Source organism: Aethalodelphis obliquidens, unplaced genomic scaffold, assembly GCF_003676395.1.
Source record: "Aethalodelphis obliquidens isolate GAN/ISIS:26980383/991018 unplaced genomic scaffold, ASM367639v1 scaffold16, whole genome shotgun sequence".
Taxonomy (NCBI): Eukaryota; Metazoa; Chordata; class Mammalia; order Artiodactyla; family Delphinidae; genus Aethalodelphis; species Aethalodelphis obliquidens.
This window is the reverse complement of record NW_020837960.1, coordinates 11,246,460-11,269,808: the sequence shown is the minus strand read 5'-3', so window position 1 is coordinate 11,269,808 and position 23,349 is coordinate 11,246,460. Positions and strand designations below refer to the sequence as shown.

Here is a 23,349-nt window from a genome sequence, read left to right as displayed (position 1 = left end):
GTTCTGCATCTGGAGAATGGACCCTGCCAGCCTCGGTCAGCGTTCGTGTCCGTAAAATGAGGTCACCTATGTGAACGCATTTGGAAAAGCTGTTCTGCAAATGCAAACTGCAATCGCCACATTCCTGGGGCCAACGTGAAGACACCTAGAGGTTTAAGAGTAGGCTCAGGACTTGCAGAGTAAGTCTGGACAAATCCAGAGCTGAGGTTCCTGACCCTGGGGTGGCCAGTGCTGTTGCCTCTCCGCCCCTTACAGCTGGAGGACCTGCTCGCCCCAGCTTACTCTCAAAAACTTCTTCCTTACTCCACTCCGTGCTCACATCTCAGGAGTATGAGCTTATCCCGGCTTCTCAGGTAGAACTCGAGACCCGGAGATGACGGGTGACTTGCCCAGGGTCCAGCATGGTCGCGGTAGAGTCAGATTTCCAACCCAGGCCTGCCTGACCACGGCCCCTGCATTCCCTCTGTCACCCCGTAACTCCCCACAGTGGACCAGGTGGAGAAGTGGGGCTTCAGGACCACAGTGACCAGGGGAGCAGGACATGGGGAAGCTCTACCCTTCCGGCGCTCCTCGCTTGCGAGAAATATTTTTGGCAAAAACCCATTGCCTCTTTTCTGACTCTGTCACAGCCCTTAATGTGGTTTTTACGTTAGCAGAGTAAGAGCTAGCAAGAAGAAAGTAACACACACGTGGCTTTTATTTATTAAATTTGAACTGTGAAAAGAAATCTCTTCACTTCTGGGACGAGAAAGAGAAGCCCTAATAGAGTTTAATTCTGGCAGACTTCAGCTCACCATCAGAGCTCCTGCTCTGCCCGTAATTACCTTGATCATCAAATGCATCCTAATTAGTAATCGTCTCTTCTGAAAGCAATGAGGTTAGCAGATGAGCGCATGTGGGAGCCAGGGGTAGAAATAATGGCATTGCCCTGCAGACCATTAAAATCGCTTGGCTTCTACCTTTTTTCGCTTTCCCCAGTGTCTGCAGTACGAAATATGGACCCTTGGGGGATTTGCAGCCATTCCCAGGATAAAGGAACTTGGCTTTTCCCCGCACACTGTCAGCCATAGTTGGTGGATGACCTTTGAATGACCCTCCCCTCCACCACCTCTTTTAGAAATTGCCTCCAGGCCAAGAGTACCAGCTTTCTAGTGAAACGGATCTTTTCTTGAATGCAGCAACTCAAAATGGGCTTTGGCCGCAGGCACGTACTGTTTGGCCATTGTCGTATCTCCCTCCAGCCACGGACACTAAAATGAATCCTTGTGTTCTGGCCTTGACTCCATTTCTCTATAGTCTAACCATGCAAAGAAGCGGCCTCATCCACGCCGAAACCCTGAACCCGGATGCACACATGGCCGCCTATGTATAGCAGGTGTCACGCTCCCAGCCAGACTGATGTAATTATCCATCATCTCTAGTTGGGCTGCGGTTGCGAGGGAGTCGTGCTCCGGGGCTTTCTCCGTGCAGCTGGTTAGGAGAGGAAACATGAGGATTAGGAAAAGCAGCCCATTTCCTTCTCATCAGAAATGAAGGCTGTGAAGAGAAAACAGGGAGAAGTGTAGGGGGGGTGAAAGAATACAACATGGAAACAAAGAGGAAGGAGAAGAATGACTCAGAGGGAGAAGAATCCTCTTTATCTGAGTAAGAGAATAAACAGAGAGGCCGAGAAGCGTAGGTGGGAGCTGCAGTTTTTCTGGGTCCAGGTTTGTCGTTTTGATTTTTGTTTTATTTTTCTTCATACAAAAGAGTATATGCTCAATGCAAAAAAACTTGGAAACCTAAAAGAAGCATATAAAAGGAAACACATCATTCAGAGTGTCACTACCCAGATATAACTATGGTTAACATTTACATATATTCTTTCAGTCTCCTTTTCTCTTTGCACATAAACACGTAGTGTTATCAGTTGTAAAGATCAACCAATGGGCTAGCCAGACATAGTCAGTTAACGTTTCTGGACTTGTAACCAAAGAGTGGAATTGGGAATTCAGTACCGGGATGTTAGATGGTTAGTTAAAGCCTAACTTTTCTCCTCTGTTTAACAAAGCACCCTGAATAGTCATCAGGGAAAGCTTAAACAAATTTATTGCCCAATCTGGTGCTCACTGTATAGACCACCCACTTCACTCAGTTGATCACTGAAAAGACCCTGCCTCATGAAGTTCTTAACTTGATGCGACTCCCTCAGTTTGGTAATTACCTCTCCATCTTTGGTGCTTTCTGTTTCATCTCTGTATCTCGCTCTCTCACTCTCTCGCGCTCTCTCTCTCTCTCTCTCTCTCTCTCTCTCTCTCTCTCTCTCTCTCTCTCTCTCACACACACACACACACACACACACACACACACACACACTAAGTAAATGGCCACAGCAGCTTTATTTTCTGGAAGTAATTGGGGAAGATAAAAAAGGAGAAAGTATATTTGAACTCTGGTTGTAGGTTTCCAAGGAAGGGGCATTACAAATGGTGCTTATAAATGAAAGATGAGCAAAATGACACTCCACACCTTTATTATCACCTTTTTCTTCTTTCGTTTGTTTTGTAGTTTATTGTAATTACATCTGTAAGTTATTCTGCTGTCCCCCATGCATACACATTCCATTTTTTATGTCCTCCACCACACCACCACTTCAATTTATTTTAAGCCGGGTATCACTCAGGCATTCCGGTCAGAAGGCTTTCATTGGCAAGCACCGGCACTCTCATTCACGGTATTAGAGAAATATGTTTTCGCCCGTGATTTGCATTTTATCCTAAGTCATTTCCTGAACCAGTGCATTACACATTTTTCAATCATTTAAATACAGAGTGGGACTCTGCAATTTTGTCCTTCACTAATTCTCTGTGCATCTTGTTTTCTTTTCTCCTGGGTTTATATTTCTTCCCTAGGGGTTTGTATTTCTTCCGTGCTACTCACAATTTATTTCAGGAAGATCTTGGTAATGACCTAACTGTAAAGTCCATAAAGAAGCTGTTGTGCTGAGTTTCTTTTTACAATATAATTGTCCCAGGTACTCCTTCCATTTATCATTTAGGGAGAAGGAGAAATGTGGTGTTTGTGATGTGGTTTCACCTCTCGACATCGGGTAACATGAGCTCACGTAGATTTCTGAGAGTGGCCAGGTCACTTAAGGAGCACTCCGAGGTCCGACCTTGCCCTCATGGGTCCTTGGGTCTTAGTTGATTGGTCTGGTCTTTTCAGTCTGCTTTTCTGCCCAGCTAGTGATTGATGTGCTTAATTTTAAGTCCACGATTTGCTGGACATTTCTCATGGTCCACCCACAGTATAAAAAGCAAGGTAGAATGTGACGGTAATGGGAATTCTGCTTTACATATAAAATTTGGACTGGAGATGGGCTCAATTTCACCACTATCTTGACCTCAAGAGAACTGCAGAATACAGACTGCTGAAGCTAGGAGGGGCATTGGTGAGCCCCTAGACCAGCCCACTTATTTCCTGATTTTAATCAAATAGAGTTTAAGTCACTGAGCTAAGCTGCACTACCACCCCCGCAACCTCCCTTCTCACCTCCGCTGCTCATGGCTCCTGATTCCTGGTGCTTGGCTCCTTCCTGGGCCTCCACATGCTTGCATTCTGAGACTCTTTTCCTTTTACATTCATTTATATCTATCTCCTAACCCCCTGAAAACTGAGGTGAGACACAGGGGCTATGATTTCCCCCTAGCATGTTAAATAACTGTTAGTTTCTTTTTTCTTCTGGTATTGGGGTAGAGACTAATTCTGGCACCTAAGGCCAGTCTTTCATGGCTAATTTAGTCATTTATAGCCAACAGCTCTCTGAATAAACAGATGAAGAAAAGAACAAATTGTTGAGTCGCCACACGTTTTATTCTCAGCTATTGAAAACTGTAAACCATCTTCCCTCATTCTTTTTTTTTTAAGAATTGATTGATTAATTGATTGGCTACATTGGGTCTTCGTTGCTGCGCTCGGGCCTTCTCCAGTTGCGGCGAGCGGGGGCCACTCTTTGTTGCGGCGCGCGGGCTTCTCATTGCTGTGGCTTCTCTTGTTGCGGAGCACGGGCTGTAGAGCCCAGGCTCAGTAGTTGTGACTCACGGGCTTAGTTGCTCCGCAGCATGTGGGATCTTCCCGGACCAGGGCTCGAACCCGTGTTCCCTGCATTGGCAGGCGGATTCTTAACCACTGCACCACCAGGGAAGCCCCAACTTCCCTTATTCATAATCTCTGCTGCTCTTCCTACTCATGCCTGAATACATAATAATCTCATCTCATTGATTGAATAGAACCAGATTTCTGACAAATCTTTGTTGAAGTGTAAGGATTGATGGAGCCCTTCTGTCTTTAGGGGTCATGAATGCTCTCTGCTGGTATTAGATGCTAAGGAGCTTATTAGTCACTGATGTCATCTGGTGTGGCCCCAGGGCTATGAAAGAATGACTACGACCTTGGGAAACAAGCTGTTGTGTTTTTACTTACGCTGAGTGTGTGTACGTGCAGTCACAAATGTTTCTGTTCAGACAATGTTTTCTATTATCCAAATGCTTTAAGAGCCTTGCATCCTGGGAGTTGACATTTTTGTCACGTTTATCAAGGAACCAAGGCTTAGAAAGAGTAGTAAGAAGACTCCAAACCAGGCAATAGAGTACTTAAAATTTCTTCCTGATTGTTTTTCCTAATCTTTTGAAAGTGAGATTACATCACACGTTGATACTTAAAGGACAGTGGCAACATGCCAAGCCTACTTTGAATGAAAGACCCTAGGAGATGTCAGGGAGTGAGGACATTTTTCTAAGCAGCTCTGCCATTCCCTTCTTCTTGCTGTTCCTGCCGATGTTTGCAGTTGATGAAGCATTTACATAGCACTCAGCTCCTGTACTCTTGATTGGCAGGACCTGTACAGAAAACTGTACTTTTCAAATATATGTGGGAAATTTACAAAAATTAATCCCATACTAGACCTTAAGGCAAGTCTCAACAAATTTCAAAGGGGTGATAATATTTTCTGATCACAATAAAATTGTTAGAAATCAATGTCAGAAAAGATAACTAAAGTAAATTCTATATACTTAGAAATTTTAAAACACACATCTAAATCCACAGGTCTAAAAAGAAATCAGAGATTTAATTTTAAAATAGTTGGAAGTAGTTGATTATTAAAATACAGCATATTAAAACTTGTGGGATGCAGCTAAAACAACCTAGGGGAAAAATTTTAAACTTTTAAATGTCTGTTTAAGGAAAGAAGAAAGCTGGAAACAGGAATGAGCATCCAACTCTTATTACAAAAAAAATAAATAAACACAAAGAAGGAAAGATAAATAAAAATAAGGATAGACATTACTAAAATAACAAAGAGTCATACATTAGAGAAGATCAACAAAGCCAAATGTTGCTATTTGAAAAGACTAATAGAATGGAAAAATTTGGCAACACTGATCATAAAGAGGATAACTTAATAAACAATGTTTTAAAAGAAAGTGAGTTATGACTATAGATGTAACAGAGATTGAAGAACTATGAAAAAATCAGAAATAGTTTTACTACAAAGTTTTAAACTCAGGTGATATAAACAAATTCCTAAAGGAAGAAAAGAAAACCTTATCAAAATTAAATCAGGAAAAAATTGAAAGCCTGGATGATCTCATAAAAAAAATTGGAGTTAGAAGCTTAAAATCTTACATCAAAGCAACAGATCCAAAATGGATTTACTGGAAGGTTCTACCAAACATTCAAGGAAGATTATGCCAATCTTTTGCAAAATTGTTCAGAGAATAGAAAAGGAGGAAACGCCTCCCAACTAACTCATAAGGCTAGTGTACCTAGTACACTTGATATCAAAACAGGACAAAGGCAGTAAAAAAAGAGGGGTGGAAATTACAGGTCAGTCTCACTTATGAACATAGATTTAAAATTCCTTTTTAAAAGCTAATTTAATCTGGTATTTTATAAACCACCAAACTGGATTTATTCCAGGAATGCAGGGTTGGTTCAATGTTGCAGAAGTCTATTAATATGATACAATCCCATTAACAGGTTAAACCCGAATAATACAATCTTTTTAATAGCCACTGAATATCCATTCATAATATGAAACTACAGAAAAAAATGAAGATTGTAACAACTTGGAATAAAAGAAAACTTTCATATCTTGTTAAAGATTATCCACAGTGAACTCAGTGGCAAAACAGGTGGTTTTCTTTAAACTTCCCAAAGTAATTCTCACATAATCCTTCTTAATCCTGATATAATCACTTGGACTAGAATATAACTGCTTTATGTCACTTACTTGTATCATGATTTACATTTTCAAATTATCATCAGGAAGTAAAAATCACTGCTATATAGAGTCTATTGGCAGTCCCTAAAAATGTGGTCTCCGTATTCTTTCTTTTGGAAAAAAATGAAAGTCATCAACACTAATCTTGGTGTTGATTTCCCTATTTCTAGAATGCACACGTAACTAGCTGTGTATCACACAAGAAGATCTTTTCTGTGCCATCATTGTTAGAAGCTGGCCTTTCAACTGCCTTCAGCAAAACCTGTGATTGAAATTTTCATTAAAAGGACATGGGTAGACTTCCCACATGTAATGTTAAGTTTCATGCAATCACCGATCTCAAGTTGAGGGATTGCTAAGGCTGGAGGAACACATCATCACAGGGTAGATGTTAAGTGTAGAGCTACAGCTTTAATTTCTCTTAATTTTTATACCTTGGGACCCTTTTTTGCTGTTATCATTCATGGCCATGCTGACACAATTTATTGTAAAGGGTCTGAGCGATTCAGCTCACTTCTTTAGTGCTTCCTATGTCTAATGTTGCAGAAGCAGAGAAGATTGGTTTAAAATGGTAATTTTCTGTCTGCATCCTTGAGATCTATACAAAATGGGTGGTGCTCTATTTTATTTTACCCAATGGATCTCAGCCCCAGATATTAAGAGTATGTGGCACATTTCACAATGGCAGTCAGTCTCTGTTGAGCTTTTCTCTTGCAGCTGCTGCTACTGTTGCTGCGGTTTTGTTTTTTTCCTTAAAGACAGTCTGCAGTTCAGGGACTGGGCAAACCTGAGATAGTCCAGAGGTTAAGTAACTGCCACGGAGACCACCTGCAGGTGGTTAAAGCCCCTCAGGGAGACTGTCCTTATCTGGTGAGGCCTTCACCTGTCTCCCCAGGGCTTGGCTCTGGAACAGGGAACAGGTGAAACTTGGAGACCTCCACGAGGTTCTGGTTACTCTGAGACTCCTAATGAGGGGTCCCAGACCAGCCCCAGTGTATTAAAATAACGTGGAGACTTCAGGGAACGAGCAGACATCCTCTGCCTCACACCTTCTCTGTGACAGACGAATGTGCCCATTATTTGCAAACCTTGTTGCAGAGTCACTAAAGATTCAAAGCACTCAGTTCAGGGACAGTCCTCCTCTCCTCACCCTGCCCCTAGATGTCTGAGTCTCCTAGCCATAAAAACGTCAACTTGCGCTAACAAAGGAAAATTGGGAATATTGTTATTGAATTAGCTTCAGTCAAGTTCTACCATTAATCAAGAGTTGGGCAACATAGGTGATGACCCATGTCCATCCTTAGTCAGACATCTGTGGCTGATGTAGAGAGAGAACTTTCAGCTGTATTTTCTCTCTTCATTTACATGTTAGATCATTACAACTTTCTCACCAATTAGGATTCAACTAAAAGCTCTCAAAACCACGTTCTTACTCTGTAACCATTAAGTCAAAAGCCGCTTTCCTAAAACTGCAGTCAAGGTGGTCACTGATGATGGTAGTATCTGTTACTGATGCCAGAGAGAGCATGGTTTGGCTCTCCACGGGCTGAACTGAATTAGCCCCAGATCACTTTGCATAAGCCAACTCCAAAGATGGCCACGGGATTTTGGTCACAAGTCACCCATAAAGGGTTTTCTAGCTATAAGCTCTGATCGTGACTGGGTTATAAACCCTGCAGAAAATGAACAAATCTCTTTTGGCCTTTGGGGCACAATGCAAGACCCAGCTGTGCAATTAGGTTCTTGTTTGAAGTAAATGGGCCAACCTGGCTGGAAAGCATGTTAATATTTTAAATTTCTACATTAACAGCTGTACATGAGCCCAGAGGCTGGGGTGATGACCACCTTATATAACTGCCAAAAAAAAGTGACAAGAATAAATAAATCCCAGCAAATTGGATTATCATTTGCAGTGGAATTGCCAGCAGAGGCAACAGAAGGAATATCACTGATTTATATTCCTACTTCAGCAACACATTTGACACCTTCTCTTGGGAATTGCATGAATGGTGTTAATTCAAGTTGGCTGGCCCTGTGTTTTGAAAATTGGCTGAAGGAGGACGACCAGCATGGCCAGGATGGGACTGAACAACAGACCTTCCGCTATGAATATTAATCCCCAGGAGTGCCCACTCATGTAAGGCCCACTCACTTGACCTTAGTCTGTCCATTTTTGCAAAGAGGATAGTAACAGCCCTTTCATTTAACTTAGTACCCTTTGCCATTAAGGAGGCTCACATATTAATGGATGTTCTTTAGTCTCATAATATCCCACTCATGAGTATTGTCATCTTTATTTAACATGTGAGGAAAGTGAAAAACAGGAAGTTGAAACGACACTGCAAATCACACTATTAAAAAGAAAATCATCTGAAGAAGAGAAAATAGGTTTTCGAGTCTTCTAAGCCACTTTTGCATTTTCTTTTCCTGCGTTTAGTAAGCAAGACATTAATTGACGTGTTGCTTTGCAAATGATAAATCATTCCTCATGAGAAAGTTGTGAGGGAAAGAGGAGACCAGAGCAGTAAAGTGGCTTGTTTGAGGTCACACAGCAAGTCAGCGATAGAGCTAACCATGTTAACCTTGAAACAATGACCTGGGGCTTATTTTTTTGCCTTTTCTCCAATCCTTGGCTGTATTTCTTTTCATAATAATGTTGCCTTATTGGGGTATAGTGTATCGTGATAAGTAACTCCATTGGATTATACAAATGCCAAAGGGTATCTTGTCTTTTACACAAGGCCCTCCCAGGAGGATATCCAAGTAAAGGAAATGGTCTCTAAAACCAAGTCTGATGACACATTTCTCCCCTCCCAAGGTCATTATCTCCTCTCCTGCCCAGACACTGGGCTGCGTGCCAGGGGTGTGCCTAGTGTAACTTGACACTCCGAGGGGGTCCTTTTTTAAACATCCTCCTCTGCTACAGGACAAAATTATTTTCAATAATAATCATGAAATGAAACAAGTAATAATAGTGGCCAAGAAAGAAATACAGTGAAATTTTTCTTATATTGAATTTCACATATAATTATGCCTGTAAAAAAATTTTTAAGTAAAACAGTACAATGTAAGGAAAAAATCACAACTCTCTATTAAATAATTTTTTTAACCCACCTGTTTGCACTTTGATCTTTTGATTATAGTTAATATATTACAGTCTGTAAATAATTGTCCAGTAAATACATGAATCTTAACAAACCCAAATGCAAAAGACACAATTTAGGCAACTACTAATAGTACCACTGATTTGGTAACATTTTCTTGATCTGTCCTTTGTTTTAAGGCAAACAGTCAACAGTTTTGAAAGAACTCATTTCAACTTGTAAAATATTAAAATTCAGTAAAAATATGTAACATAAGAACTAAAATTTGCACTCAACAAAAATAATACAGCTCATGGTTCTCACCATGTTTCACTGTTTCAAATTTTAGACATAAAAATTCTTGAAGAGGTTCTGTGGAATGAAGTAGCTCAGTTCTAGCTCTCAGTCCTTGCGATAACTGTGCCACCATTGTTTATTTCGAATCTGCTGTAGAAATGTAAGAATACATGTAGTGCTACAGGGATTGGAGACACTGTGTCTGAGACAAGCTCAAAATCCAAAAACTGGGTGTAGCTGAGTCCCGTGTGAGCATATGGGGGTGGGGGAGGGGGAGGGTGGGAGCAGAGTGTGATACTGACATTTTCCAAATTCATTTCTACATCGAGTATGTTTATTAAAGGGTAAGAAGTGAAACTGCTCATTTGAAGCTTGCACATGTATATTGACTCTTATCAGTAACCGCAGCAATTGGTTAGGCTTTAGATCAACAAAGGATTTTATCACTGATTATGTTAGAATTGCTGGTGCACGCTGATAATCAGTGGATGGACCTTCGTTTAGTTTGATTACCATTAAGTTTTGTGCAGTTGCACCTGCTTATTTCCTGCCCCGAGGTCGACAGCTCCCAGAGCCCCGCCCTTGGAGTCCTTCCACTGCCTGCAGACTTAGGTCTCCAAATCTGCACCTCAGTGGTTACCTGCGTTACCCAATTCTCGGTCACTCTTGAAGTCTTACGCTTATGGCTCCTGCTTCCCTTCGGGAATTTTGCACAGCTCACGGAATTCAGGGATTCTTCCCTTACCCTGCAGCGGGGGAAACACCAGTGTTAGGGGCCAGCCTCAGAGAACCTGGAAACATTGCAGCTCCAAACCCTTGCTCTCTGGGTTGTATGCTTCCCCTCCAGAGAACCCGTGGCCCGTGGCCTCCCTTCGCCCACGTCCCGCGAGATCTTGCTCCAGTGTATGCACACCGTGTGTGTCCTCGGTCAGGCCCTTGCTCGTCTGTTCAGAGAAGGGAACCCCTGTCAGAGCACACCGCCCTGGGTGGGTGGCAGGGTGCCTCATGTCTCAGGGACCCCCTTGAGGATCCACACCCTTGAAAACACTTACTTCTGCCTTCTGCCCAGTCTCCCAGAGCTGTCCCAGGCTCCCAGGGTACCAATAGGCATGACCCCAGGGTTCCTTGTCTTGACCTCTTGGAGGGCCAGCCCTGTCAGACCTGCACCTGGGCTGTTTGTCTCTGACCGACGTTAGGATCTTAACAGCAGGGTCAGGGAACAGGGCCAGGCTCCTCCAAGCATCTCTCAGTTGTAAATGAAACCTGATCCCATCACGAGTAAGAGATTGCCTTTCTACCTAGCAATGAGAATGGCATTTAAAATTCAATATCAGAAAAGATATTGATGAGATTAACGGCCTGAAGGAATTGATTTATGAGGAGAGACCCAAGGAATTAAATATGCATAGCCTGGTGTAATAGGATATTAGGCCCTGAGCACAATTTCATCCCTGTGATCTGGTGTTCCTGCTATCAGTCATCTAAATGGTGGGGTTCTCTCCAGAAGATGTTTCTCCCCCAGGGGTCACTGAGCTGTTGGCAGAGAGGGAGGCGCTGGGATGGATAAACCAGGCCAGAGACTTGGTCACCCTCGGACCTTGATATAAATTGAAGCGCAGTTTCATCCGCAGGTAGAAGCAGATGGCATTTAAAACAAGAATAAATTTGGAGTAGTCTTACCACCTCGTGCGACAAAAAAATTCAAACTAGTTCAATTCCATCTTTTTTTTTTTTTCCCCAGGGAGAAAAGTGAACGTTGTGAGTACCAGGTAGTAAATGACTGTCCTTCCCCTGAGCCAGGTTTCTCTCCTTTCTCAGGAATACTGTTAGATGTGTTGGCCTTTAGGCAAAGCCTTGCTCTTAGGTTGTGATAATATGCACTTGATTTTTTACATCTCAGGCTTTTCCCAACAGTCAGGGATTGGCTCGGGATTCAGCGTTAGACATAAGGTGGGAACAGGCAGACTTCAGCAGTGGGACCTAGCGCGGCTGCCCTTCCTAAGTGGTTCTGAAGTCTGTGAGAAGCAAAGCAGGCCTGAAGGGGTGGAAGGTCTGGAGAGCCTGGGGAGAAAAGCAGCAGAAGCAGGGAGCTGTGTTTGGGTAGCAGGATCTCACCAAGGAGGAAGGGACGAATGAGCGGATCCCCTCACCTTGTAGCAGGACAAGATGAAAAGGATCCGGCAGAACTGGCCACCGGGGGGGTTCAGATAGCAGGCTGAAATACACGGAGTAATGGGGTTGGAGACAAGGTGTGCAGACATGATGCTGGATGCCCGCAGGCATCGCCCCACAGTCTGGACATTAAAACAACTGCTGATTGGTCTGTCCAGACAGTGTCACACCCACCCTGGCCTTTGGTGGAAAACTGTCTTTGGAAGCCAGCAGACCTCATTTCCTTAGGCGATATCCTACTGGCCTTTAAAGGCTTATCCCACTAAGTAGGGCATCGAATTTATAGCAAAGTTATCGAGATGGAATAACATTTATTAAAACTGAATCAAAAGAGCAAAAACACACGAAAAATTGATGGCACTGTATGGGCTCAAATATTTCCAGACCTCAAGCATTAGTATTTGGTGGCTCATTTCTAATGAGTAGAGAACAAGTTCTGCTTCAAAATGGATCCCCTGAGCTCATGTTCTCCTAACACCTGAACAGATCCCCAAGAACCTCCTAGGGAAACCACATTGGTTGGAGCCACTGTTAGAATATTTTATGCCACCCTAAATTCATTTTAGTGGATAGACTAGCAGCCTCGTGACCCCGCATCTTGAGGACAGTCTACTTGGTTTCCTCCGTGTCCTGCACACTGTCTAGCCCAGCACTGTGTACTTAGGAGATAAGTGATGATTGAAAGAATGGATAAATGAATGATTGCTTGATTGATTGATCATTGAATATTACTGGATTGTTTTAAAAGAACTGAACATAGAGCCAGTCGCTGGGGAAATCTTGAAATGAGGGGAAGAGGGAAAGAGAGAAAATGTGTGTGTGTGTGTGTGTGTGTGTGTGTATAGGTGTCAGTCACTATCGGTATATATTATATCTACCTAGTGGCACGAGTTCACGTGACCTGCCACCACCGTGAATTTAGAAAGAGTACTCCTCCACCGCCATGGAAGACACAAAGTCAGATGCTCTCAGTTTCATGCCACCCAGCAGCTCCATCCCCAAGCAGCTCACCAGTCCTGCAAGAGATTCCTGAGGCGGCACCGTTCAGTGAGCGTCAGCTTGTCATGAGACGTTGCTGGTGTTCTTTCATACAGAGAATCTGCTCCGTAGTCTGGGGCTTTCATGGAATCTAAGCTCATCTGATATGTTAGCTATATAAAGACTTGACCTTAGTGACAAAATTATAGAATTTAAGGGAAAAAGACAAGGAAAGGGTTACAGTTTTTAAAGGAAAGTGAAATCCACCACAGCACTCACAGAAGGATACACAAAGGCACGTCTCCAGCAGCCTCGGTCTTAAGTGCAAATGGTGAAGGCGTAGGTAGAAGTCATGGCTAGGAAGGTTTTAAGTCTGGCATGTCCTGATTTCCATTTCCAATTGACGGAGCAGTGTGGTGGTCAGGGTAGAAACCACGGTTTGAAGTAGGAAAATCGAGTTGTGCAAGTGGTAGGTGTTTCCCCGATACCGCGGCCTCGGATACGGGACTTAACCTCTGGGTGCCTGTGAATCGCCCATCTGTAAAAATGGAAACGTGACCTCACTTATTCTGGGTCTCCAGATAACACTGGTTGCTCTTCGGATTTGTCAGAGAGAAAGACCCATTACACACGGAAGTCTGCATCCCCAAAGAGCATTACGAATGATCCTATTAAATCAGTGGCCTGGAAGTACGAAGATGTGTCAGGTTCGGCGTTTATTTACCTGTTTTTGTCCGCCAGAGTGTTTGCACTTGATTGGCCTATGGATAATTGCCTAATTGGAACACACTCAATTGTAGCCACCAAAAATGTAATAGTGCATCTGTTTAATGCCACACTTCCCAGTGTTAAATTAAAATTATGCTGCAGTCAGCCAGTCCAACCGAGAGGCTCTTCTGATTAAGTTCTAGCTGCCTGTGAACTTCTGTAATTGAGGCACTCTGGAACTTAAAAATTCAAACTGGAAAGAATAGTATACAGTCTCACAGATTTCAAGTGAAAAAAGACCAGAAAGGCTGACTTAAATTATCTAGTTGCAGACTATCTCATTGTTTTTATAAGACATCTAGTCATATGAACAATCACAGTTTTGAATCCCCACGGTTTTGAATCCATAAATGTTAGATTCGTGAGTTTACCTTTTGTAAACAAAAGAAACAATTCATTTGAAAGAATGCAGAAAATAGTCCAGGGGTGTTTATTTTGTTTTTCCTCTAGTGGTGGTTTTGGTTTATTTGTTTGCTTTTTGGTGGAACATGGGGAAGAAATTACATAATAATAAATTCACTGATTGGATTTTCTTAGACTTTTAAGAAATATTCCCGGGCTTCCCTGGTGGCGCAGTGGTTGAGAGTCCGCCTGCCGATGCAGGGGACACGGGTTCGTGCCCTGGTCTGGGAAGATCCCACATGCCGCGGAGCGGCTGGGCCCGTGAGCCATGGCCGCTGGGCCTGTGCGTCCGGAGCCTGTGCCCCGCAACGGGAGAGGCCACAACAGTGAGAGGCCCACGTACCGCAAAAAAAAAAAGAAATACTCCCCTATAGATTGAGGATGGTATCTAGAACTTCCAGAGTAAAGAATCAAAACGTCTTAAGTGCTATTTTCCTCTGAAGATTTCATATACCCATATGTCTAGAACAATAAATTACCCAGTGATAGATCCTCAGGTAGTTGTTGTTCTCGTTTTGGCTTTTGTGTGTGTGTGTGTGTGTGGTTTTTTTGTTTTTCTTTTGTTTTGTTTTTTTGCTAGATCGTGGCTTAATCTCATAGAATTGGGGAAACCAGAGCAAGCATTCATTCACCTCTTTACTCATTCGTTCATTCAGCACCTGTTGTGTGTTAGAGATAACCCAGTTATTGACCCTACCATTGGTGGATGTAGGCTAGTTGGGGAGATATCTATGAAATGTAATATATCATATAAAAGTGCTTTTGGAGCATGGAAGTTAGAACAGCTAACTTTGCTTGGGTGATCAGAGGGGGTCTTTATTGAGGAAGAAACCAAGACCACTGCTTATAGTTGTGCAGGTTTTGCCCTGGACAAGGGCACCAGGCCAAATGGGTGAAAGGGGATGAACTCAAGCCCCTACTCTACTGCCCAGCCATGTGCCTTAGTGAAGGGTCCTGTCTGCCTAGAGGATGGGGCTCTTTTCTATCGTATAAAGTCATCATATGGATTGACGTCAGCCCGAAAACATTCTTTAAGCTGGCTTAAAAAATGAATAGGAATCTGCCAGGCAGAATTCTGGGTAGTGAGCTTTTCATAGAGTCATGAAAGGACCTAGCATGTCTGGGGAAGGACGACACAGCCAGTGGTTTGGATTTTATCCAGTAGAGATTGGGGGATCGATGGTATTTTTTAAGCACGGGAGCACTTTGATTCAATTTTCTCAGGAGTGTAGGGTGAATGACAGGAGGAAAAAGCAGATCCAGAAGAGAGATGCTCATCCTAAACATGACAGTGAAGATGGTTGGAGAGAAGGCAGAGGAACGGGCAGAGAGGTTGTGGGCGTGATGAAAGGGCGGGCATGGACCTCAAGGTTTTAACTCTGGTTACCAGGGGAATAGAATTAGCCTTGTGGGGGAGGGGTCACAGTAAGCACAGTTTGGAACACTGTAGGGAAAGGGTCTGGTGGGCAGTAGGAGGGGCGGAGGCTGTGAGGTCAGCTTTGAAAAGCAGGAGCGCAGGAGCCGAGCCCATGCAGTTGAAGCGATGGGTGTGAACAGGATCGCCTGGAGAGAGAGGACATGCCAAGGCAAACAGAACCTGGCATCCTAGTTGGCAGTTAGAAAAGCGTTAGTGACTTTAGTAAGAGTAGAGTCTGAGTAGGGTACTCTGGACAGAAGCAGCGTTGTAGCAGGATTAAATAAGCATTTAAAGAGACAGTGGTTTTCCTTCCCAGCTGCATATTAAAATTATCTGTGGAGGTGGTTTTTTTTTTTTTTTTTTTTTGCGGTACACGGGCCTCTCCCGCTGCGGAGCACAGGCTCCGGACGCGCAGGCTCAGCGGCCATGACTCACGGGCCCAGCCGCTCCGCGGCATGTGGGATCTTCCCAGACCGGGGCACGAACCCATGTCCCCTGCATGGGCAGGCGGACTCTCAACCACTGCGCCACCAGGGAAGCCCTGTGGAGGTTTTTTTAAAAAATATTATTGCCTGGGTCCGTCCCCTAGATATTCTGAGTTAATTGGTCTTCTGTGGGACCCAGGAATAAGTGTGTTTGAAAAGTTCTCCACATTTAAGAACCACTACCCTTGACTCTCCCTTTAAGAAGTGTCAGTAAACCTCAAAGGCTGGCAGACATGTGAGATGCATAAAACCCCAGGGGGTCAGAGAAGTATGAGATTTTTCAAAGATGAAGAATCTTTTTTAAAAATATATATAAATTAATTTATTTATTTGGCTGCATCGGGTCTTAGTTGCAGCACGCGGGGTCTTCGTTGAGGCACGCTGGATCTTCCGTTGCGGCTCACGGGCTTCTCTCTAGTTGTGGCATGCGGGTTTTCTCTCTCTCGTTGTGGCTCGCAGGCTCTGTAGTTTGCGGCACGCAGGGCTCTCTCATTGAGGCACACGAGCTCAGTAGCCATGGCAGGTGGGCTTAGTTGCCCCATGGTACGTGGGATCTTAGTTCCCCACCCAGGGATCGAACCTACACCCCCTGCGTTGGAAGACAGATTCTTTACAGCTCGACCACAAGGCAAGTCTCAAGGTGAAGAATCTTGATATTATTAGACTGACAGAGGTTAGAAAGTTGGATAATGCAAAGTGTTAGTGTGGGTGTGGGGTACAGTAACTCTTATAGCACTGGTGGGCGGGTAGGCTGGTACAGCCATTCTGTGATGCAGCTTTGGCAGTGAACTCCTCGGGCATGCCCCGTGACCGACAGCTCCATCGCTGGATATGCACCAGGGCAAGTCTCCCACAGGTCCATAGGGACAAGCATTAGCATCTCCCACTACAGCCTCATACAGGGGGAGGAGAATTGGAGATAATCTGAGTGGCCTTCACTGGGAGAGTGGAATAGGTATAACTGGGTGGACGTACCCTGTAAAATAGTGTGCAGCCACCAGAAGCAATAGTTAGATATATATACATATCAACATGGAGCTTAAAAACATAGTAAACAAGAAATATGAACACTATCACTTAACATACAAATGCATACTCTCAAAACAACAGTATATATTTTGGAAAAACACATTCAAATAAAAAAGAAACCGTTGAAAGCGGTTGCCTACATACGAGAAGAAAAGGAACTGGGGATGATTCCTTGGAATCACACTTTTTTTTAATTTAAAAGTGTGATTCCAAGGAACAGTGAGAACGGATGGAAGCTTACATGGGAAGTGAGGTCAGGGGAAGGGTGTGTGTGTGTGTGTGTGTGTGTGTGTGTGTGTGTGTGTGTACACGAGTGCACGCACGTTTTAATAGCACGAAGCAGTGTTGTAAACGTGTGGATGAAATGGCAGACTCAGTGGAGTTCTCACTTCCCCTCTGATCTATTCACAGTGTTGGTAATAACAGCTGAGAGTTGTGTCCAAGTGGTTTTCCTTTCTGTGTCCTTTCCCCGACTTTAATTAAGTTCGTTTGTTTGCTCTTGTTGCTGTTCTTACTAAAGCAGTGTCTGCTCCTTTACAGACATAGCAGAAAATGACAAGCAAACCTAACAGAAAGATCCGTAAGCCCACTCACCCAGAGACAGCGTCCAGGTTCATTTCTACGAATAGTTTGCAAAATTCAGTGAAACCCTTTCATAGCCTGAACTTGTCATGTGGAGAACAGTATAGTATGAGTTAATTCTATGTCCAGAGACACTTGTGCAACTTCATTTTAATGGCTGCATGGTGTTCCATTGTACAGATGCACCATCGTTACTGTAGCCAGTCCCCCTCTGCTGGACATGAGTCGTTTCTAAATTTTGCTACTTCGAGTGCTGCAGTTGAGTGAACATAAGCTACCTATGTTTGAAGACAATTTCCTGTCCTTCATTTGGCTCATTTTTAAAGGAGGTTTAAGGAGTGGATTCGAAATGGTCTAATGACATAAAAATCCACTCGGCATCGTGGAAGTCAGAGCACCAGGTCCTCTCGGAACTGTTCTGGGGCTGGTCATGAATGAGAATAAAGAACCAGGGTCATTCCCCACTGTTTGGAAATGGTCATTTTCATTACTTATCATGGTGCCAGAGTACAATATGGCCCCCTGGTTTCTGCACTTTAATCAATTGGTGCACAATTGAATCACGTAACACGTGAAGGGAGCCCGTGTGGGTTGTGTGTATTGCATCACATGTGAGTATGATACGGGCACGTGGTAAAATAAGGGGCGCTGAGTGTTTTGAAAACTGCAAGGAAATCACTGTTTATGCTGGGGGACCAAAGCAGCTTCTTAAATCTACAGCCAGCACCGGACGAGGGAACAGGACACGCAAGCCCAGGGGTTAAGGCACAGTGTGTTTTTCTGAGTACTTCCTCCCCGACAACGTACCGCAAAACTAGCAGTTTTGAAGATTTAATTTAATCCTTCCACTTGGCAACTTTAAGCATCAGGAATCCAGTGACGGTGTTTATTCCGGCCTTGATAGTTCAGAACTGGCCAGGCAGCTCTGCAGCCAGCTTGTCCAGCCCCAGAAGTCGCAGCCTTGGTGTGGAGACAGCTACCCTCGTGGCAGGAACGCACTGACATTCTCGTATCGTCAGTGCAGCACTTGTCACGTGCAGGAGCAGAAGAAACAGACTTCCGTCTTTGCAAACTAGCCCTTTGTTGTCAAGAAGCTCTGAATAAGACATAGCTGCTTCCGGGGTCTGTTTTGAACCTCTTGAATGTGCTCTCCAGCCTGTGTATATATTAGCACATAACCATGTTCCAAAGAATTAGTTCTGGGCAGCCCCGTCCTCCTGGCAGGCCAGGTAAGCCTCCCATGCATTACAGTGGATAGGGCAAGGCGCGCTCAAGGCTTCGCAGCAATCCGTTCAGTGGCCCTGCTTCAAAACAACGGTGCAGGCCATAGCTGAGTGTTTTGACAGCTTGTATCGGCAGTTTTCTCGACTGATACATTGATTGCAGTTCAGACTTCAGTCCTGCTGATCTAATAAAACATCACCATCATAACAGAGAAGGTAAAAGGCTCTTTTGTGCTCCCAGCCACCTGGTGAAGCAGCTTTACAGAGCTACTGGAAAGCTAGCTTTAGGGTCATATGTAAAATGATGTAACCTCGGACAAGTTGACTCATTATTTTAAGTGTCTTTAGGATTTAATTTCTTCAGCTGTCAATGTCTTAGTTTCTTACCACTATTCTACATATTTTTACAGATACGCATCTGTTTAAACGAATATAAAGGTGCCTTCACAAACACTGAAACAAGCGTTGTGCATCAGTGTCACAAACAGCCTGATACTGTGGCATTAACTGCACACTCGTTACACTACGGGGGGTGTGTGTGTGAAACAGACATTTAAAAAAGGTCAACTGAAGTCTGGATTAAGCTTTAAGACACGTACAAACCTTTTCCTCGTGTTTTGGAATGGATGTTTTCAATATCTTACAGTATTCCATTGGCCTTCAATCCTACTCATCCTAAATATCCTTTTCACAGCAATTGCTGACCATCCAGGAGGAGTTAAACAACAAAAAGTCAGAATTGGAACAAGCAAAGGAAGAGCAGTCACACACACAGGCATTACTCAAAGTCCTCCAGGAACAAGTAAGTGAATGCAACAGCTCTGCCTCGTGAATTAGTTCAGACACGGACACACGCCCCCCCCCGTGTTCGACACACATGCAAACCCCCGAACACGCCCCCCCCGTGTTCGACACACATGCAAACACTGCTGCAGTTAATCTTCGAAATGACCAGCCTGGACCCTCCCCACCTCTTAGCAGCTTTGCTGGGTAGAATTTGTCATCTCATCTGCAGCATCTCTGTTTTCACTCTGGTACCTCTTTAGACCACCCAAGCTCCCCAGCGATGTGTGAACGTTTCTTCCAGAAGACAAATGAATTTCGATAAAGTTTTAAAACATTGGCAATGCAGATAAATTTCACAGCAAGCGGCTAGTTTCCTTTTAAGTCTCATCGCAAGGAAAATGAGTTTAGCATAGCCCACAGTCCTCCTGCAGACATCTGAATCAGAAGGACTGATTCATAGCGACATTTAAAAAAATCTCTCCCCTGTGCATCAGGGCACTTATCTAACCAGGGTGAGCGACAGACCTTTCATATGAAGTTTGTAAATCTGAACGTTTCATCCTGGCTTTCTTTGATACTAAAGTGTGGCCCGACGTTGATAAGTAGATTTGAAACGATCGTCGTACAGCAGGGTGAGATGGATCGCCCGGCCCCTGAGTGAAATCTAAGGCCAGTACCTACACGCAAGAAGCTGAGAAAGCTCTTGAAATGCTTTCCTATTTCTGGCCTTCACATGCCGCCCATGATGTAATGAACGGCAAATGGAAGGGGAAAAAAAATCATGTAGAGTAACCGTAGCCCTCTGGGGGTAGTCAAATTTAGGTTGCTTTAAAATTTTCACTCACAGTGGTGTATGAAGAGGTCCTCTGCACAACATATATAACTTCAAAAGTGATATTTTTTAAAAAAAACTATGAAGTTGGAAGCGTATGAGCCTAGTCAGCTGTGACTCAGTCACTTTACAAGTGATTTTTAACTTTTTAATGGTTTGGACTCAAAATATCTTGTCAGTCACTTTCCCCTAAAAGTATAAGTGAATTGTGAGGGACAAGTGAAGATGTTAGGTAGTTTATAAGCTTTTATAGCTTTGGAGGAAAATGCTTTCTAAAGCTAATCGTTACCTTTATACGATTACGATAGATTCAGTAACTTAGACTGAGGCTTACATTATATGATTTTGGATAAGTTAGATTGAACTGAAAAAATATTGATGACTAAATTCACAATGACCTACTGTCTAAGAGACCTGCAGTCACTGTTCTTTCTTCTTTTACATTATTCAAAGGCTTTCAACAAAGTAGAGCTGATTTGGTCCAGATTTGCTCCTGCTCGGACAGACATAGCTCTGAGCTTCGTTGTTTTACATTTTCTCTCTCTGCCTCCTTGATTTACTGGGATGAGGAGGGGTGAATTCCTTTCTCTAAATGACTCAGATCGTTTATTTTGATTCAAACTCCAAACTCCAGTCATAAAAATAGATGCTAAGTTTTGCAGAATTCATTGCTACATCCTTGTCGTCACAGCATGCGTTTTTAAAGAGCGATGTGCGTACACAGGCTTTGGTAAAGCATCACACTTCGTTCTCCATTACTTAAAAAAAAAAAAAGATAAATGGGGAACATGAACAAGATTCAGAACAACTAAAATCATTAAAAACCTAGGAAATCTGACTGGAAAGGAAGCGTTTTTAAATCTGCTGTAGTAATGGGATGGCTCCTTTACAAGCAGAGGCACCGAGAATACATAAGCCTAAGAGAGCCCACAGCCGCCATTTGGGTGCTGTTCGCCACCAGCCTGTTTTCCCGAGAGCCCCTTGCCCGGTGCCCCTGTCATCCTTGTAGATGAGAGCAGGCAGTGGACACGTTCCTTCCATCTCCCTGTAGCTTCCCGCCACACACAGACATACATTTAAAAACACACCTCCGCCTCTCTGAACAATGCCTTAGAAAGCTTTCTTTGGACTTGTGTAGAGTCGCTATACGTGCAAACATCTTTTCAGTGCCTGCATAGATAGGGCCTAAACAGATGGCCTCACCCCCCAGAGGTTTGATTGGGCCTAGACTCTTACTACAGTAAGTTCCCTGCATACGAACCTTCAAGTTGAGAACTTTCGAAGATGTAAATGTGCGTTCGCCTGTCCAATCACATAAGTCAGTTCACATGTCTGGCGTACGTTGTCACGTGCCTGCATCCTCTACAAGTGGCCGTGCTTTTGCGTACTTTACTGTACAGTACTGTATAGAGTACAGTAGTACAGTATCTTTATTTCAAGCCCAGGATGTCCAAAAGCAAGCATAAAAGCAGCCGTGATGTAGCTGGTACTACTGTACTTTTCAAGGTGCTGTACTGTAAGATTAAAAATGTTTTCTTTATTTTTTGTTTGTTTGTTTTTTATGTATTATTTGTGTGAAAAGTATTATAGACCCATTACAGTACAGTACAGTACTATGTAGCCAATTGTGTTAGTTGGGTACCTAGGCTAACTTTGTTGGACTTACAAGCAAATTGGACTTACAGACGCACTCTCGGAACGGAACTCGTTCGTATGTAGGGGACTTACAGTATTATATAGACAAACACACACACACACAGGAAAAGATATATCCTGCTCTGAAGACGTGGAATTTTGCTCTTTAACGTGACTGCCACTTGATGGAAATCCTGAAAAGAAGGAACAGGTTGTGAGGGCAGACCCTTACCGTCCGTAGCCCTCAGCCCAGGGGAGGCAGGCTCATTCCCTAAGCTCTCTGTTTGCTAAGATGCAGCTTCACCAGGTCCCACCAGGCCCCACTGGCTCCTGCCTTTCATGTCCTTCACAGAGGCGGTAGCTTCCAACACCTGGAGCCTGTTCCCAAGCCCAGGTATCCTCAGAGAAGATGTTAGCCCCTCCGTCTGGAGGAGACCAGCAGCTCCGGAGAGAGCAGGGAGCCAGGCCATCGAGGGCAGAAGTAACAAAATCTTCTTCTGAGCCAACCCCGCTCTTCACTCCCAGAAGCACGAGTTACAAGGTGGGACAAGCAGAGAGGGTTGATGAAAAGGAGAAGATGAGGAACACCTATGAAAAGAAACCCTTAAGACAGGAAAACAGAGAGGGATTTTTAAGTCCCTTTGTGCCCTCTGATAACAGACGGCGCTGCTGTCACTGAGGCGCACTTTTTCTTCTCGCGTGTATCACACATTGCCTGTGCTCCCTTGTCTTTGTTATGTGTAGAAGCATCAGTGGCGTAGCCCCAGAGAACACAGGGCAGCATGCCTCTTTCTCAAGCAGGAGCGTGATGTGGAGGTGAGTCTTAATCTGCCCCACTGGCCCACAGCCGGCTGCCCCACACTCAGCTCCTCCACGGCGCCGTTGCTTCGGCAGAGCCTCTCTCTTGGCATGGAGAGCCTGTGGTTTTCTTGCTGGGAGTCTGAGATCGCCTGACAAAAATCAAAGACGCTTTCATTTTAACATGTACCAAGAGCCCGAAAGAACCAACATTTGAATCAAACACATGGGCGGTGCACTTATTTTCTTTCAAACTTTACGCATTTATATCCCACCATGAATATTTCAGGCATAAAAAAGAGGATGCGGAAGATGCTGCTTCCTAAGCATAATAGGCCAGGAAGAAGTACCAGCAAACAGCTGCAAGGCCTGCTCCCCCTGCCCTTATTCTCTGTCTTCATGTGTCTGCTTCAAGTCAGGCTAGGATAAAATGCCAGTTAAAGGTTTCCAGAAATCTCCCGATAACTGATGACTCCTAAGCCTTCTGAGGGAGAGGCATTTTCAGATGTTCACTGTTAAAAATCTCATTTGAGAAATAGCTTTTCTTCTGATGCCTCAGTGACCAAGGAGATGTGTTCCCAATTCTTCCTTTCCAAAAAG

At 43.8% G+C, this 23,349-nt stretch overlaps 1 protein-coding gene across 9 annotated transcripts in view; it reads left to right on the top strand.

Moving 5' to 3' along the window:
- The window catches only part of ENOX1 (ecto-NOX disulfide-thiol exchanger 1), a 611,692-nt gene that overhangs the window by 525,721 nt on the left and 62,622 nt on the right, over positions 1–23,349 (top strand). For 8 of the 9 annotated variants that reach the window (XM_027116194.1, XM_027116190.1, XM_027116185.1 and 5 more), the window contains one exon: positions 19,393–19,500. The exons of the other annotated variant lie outside the window; for it this stretch is intronic. In XM_027116194.1, coding sequence (XP_026971995.1) covers positions 19,393–19,500 — 108 coding nt within the window. The remainder of the gene's footprint in view (positions 1–19,392; positions 19,501–23,349) is intronic. 9 annotated transcript variants of the gene reach the window in all.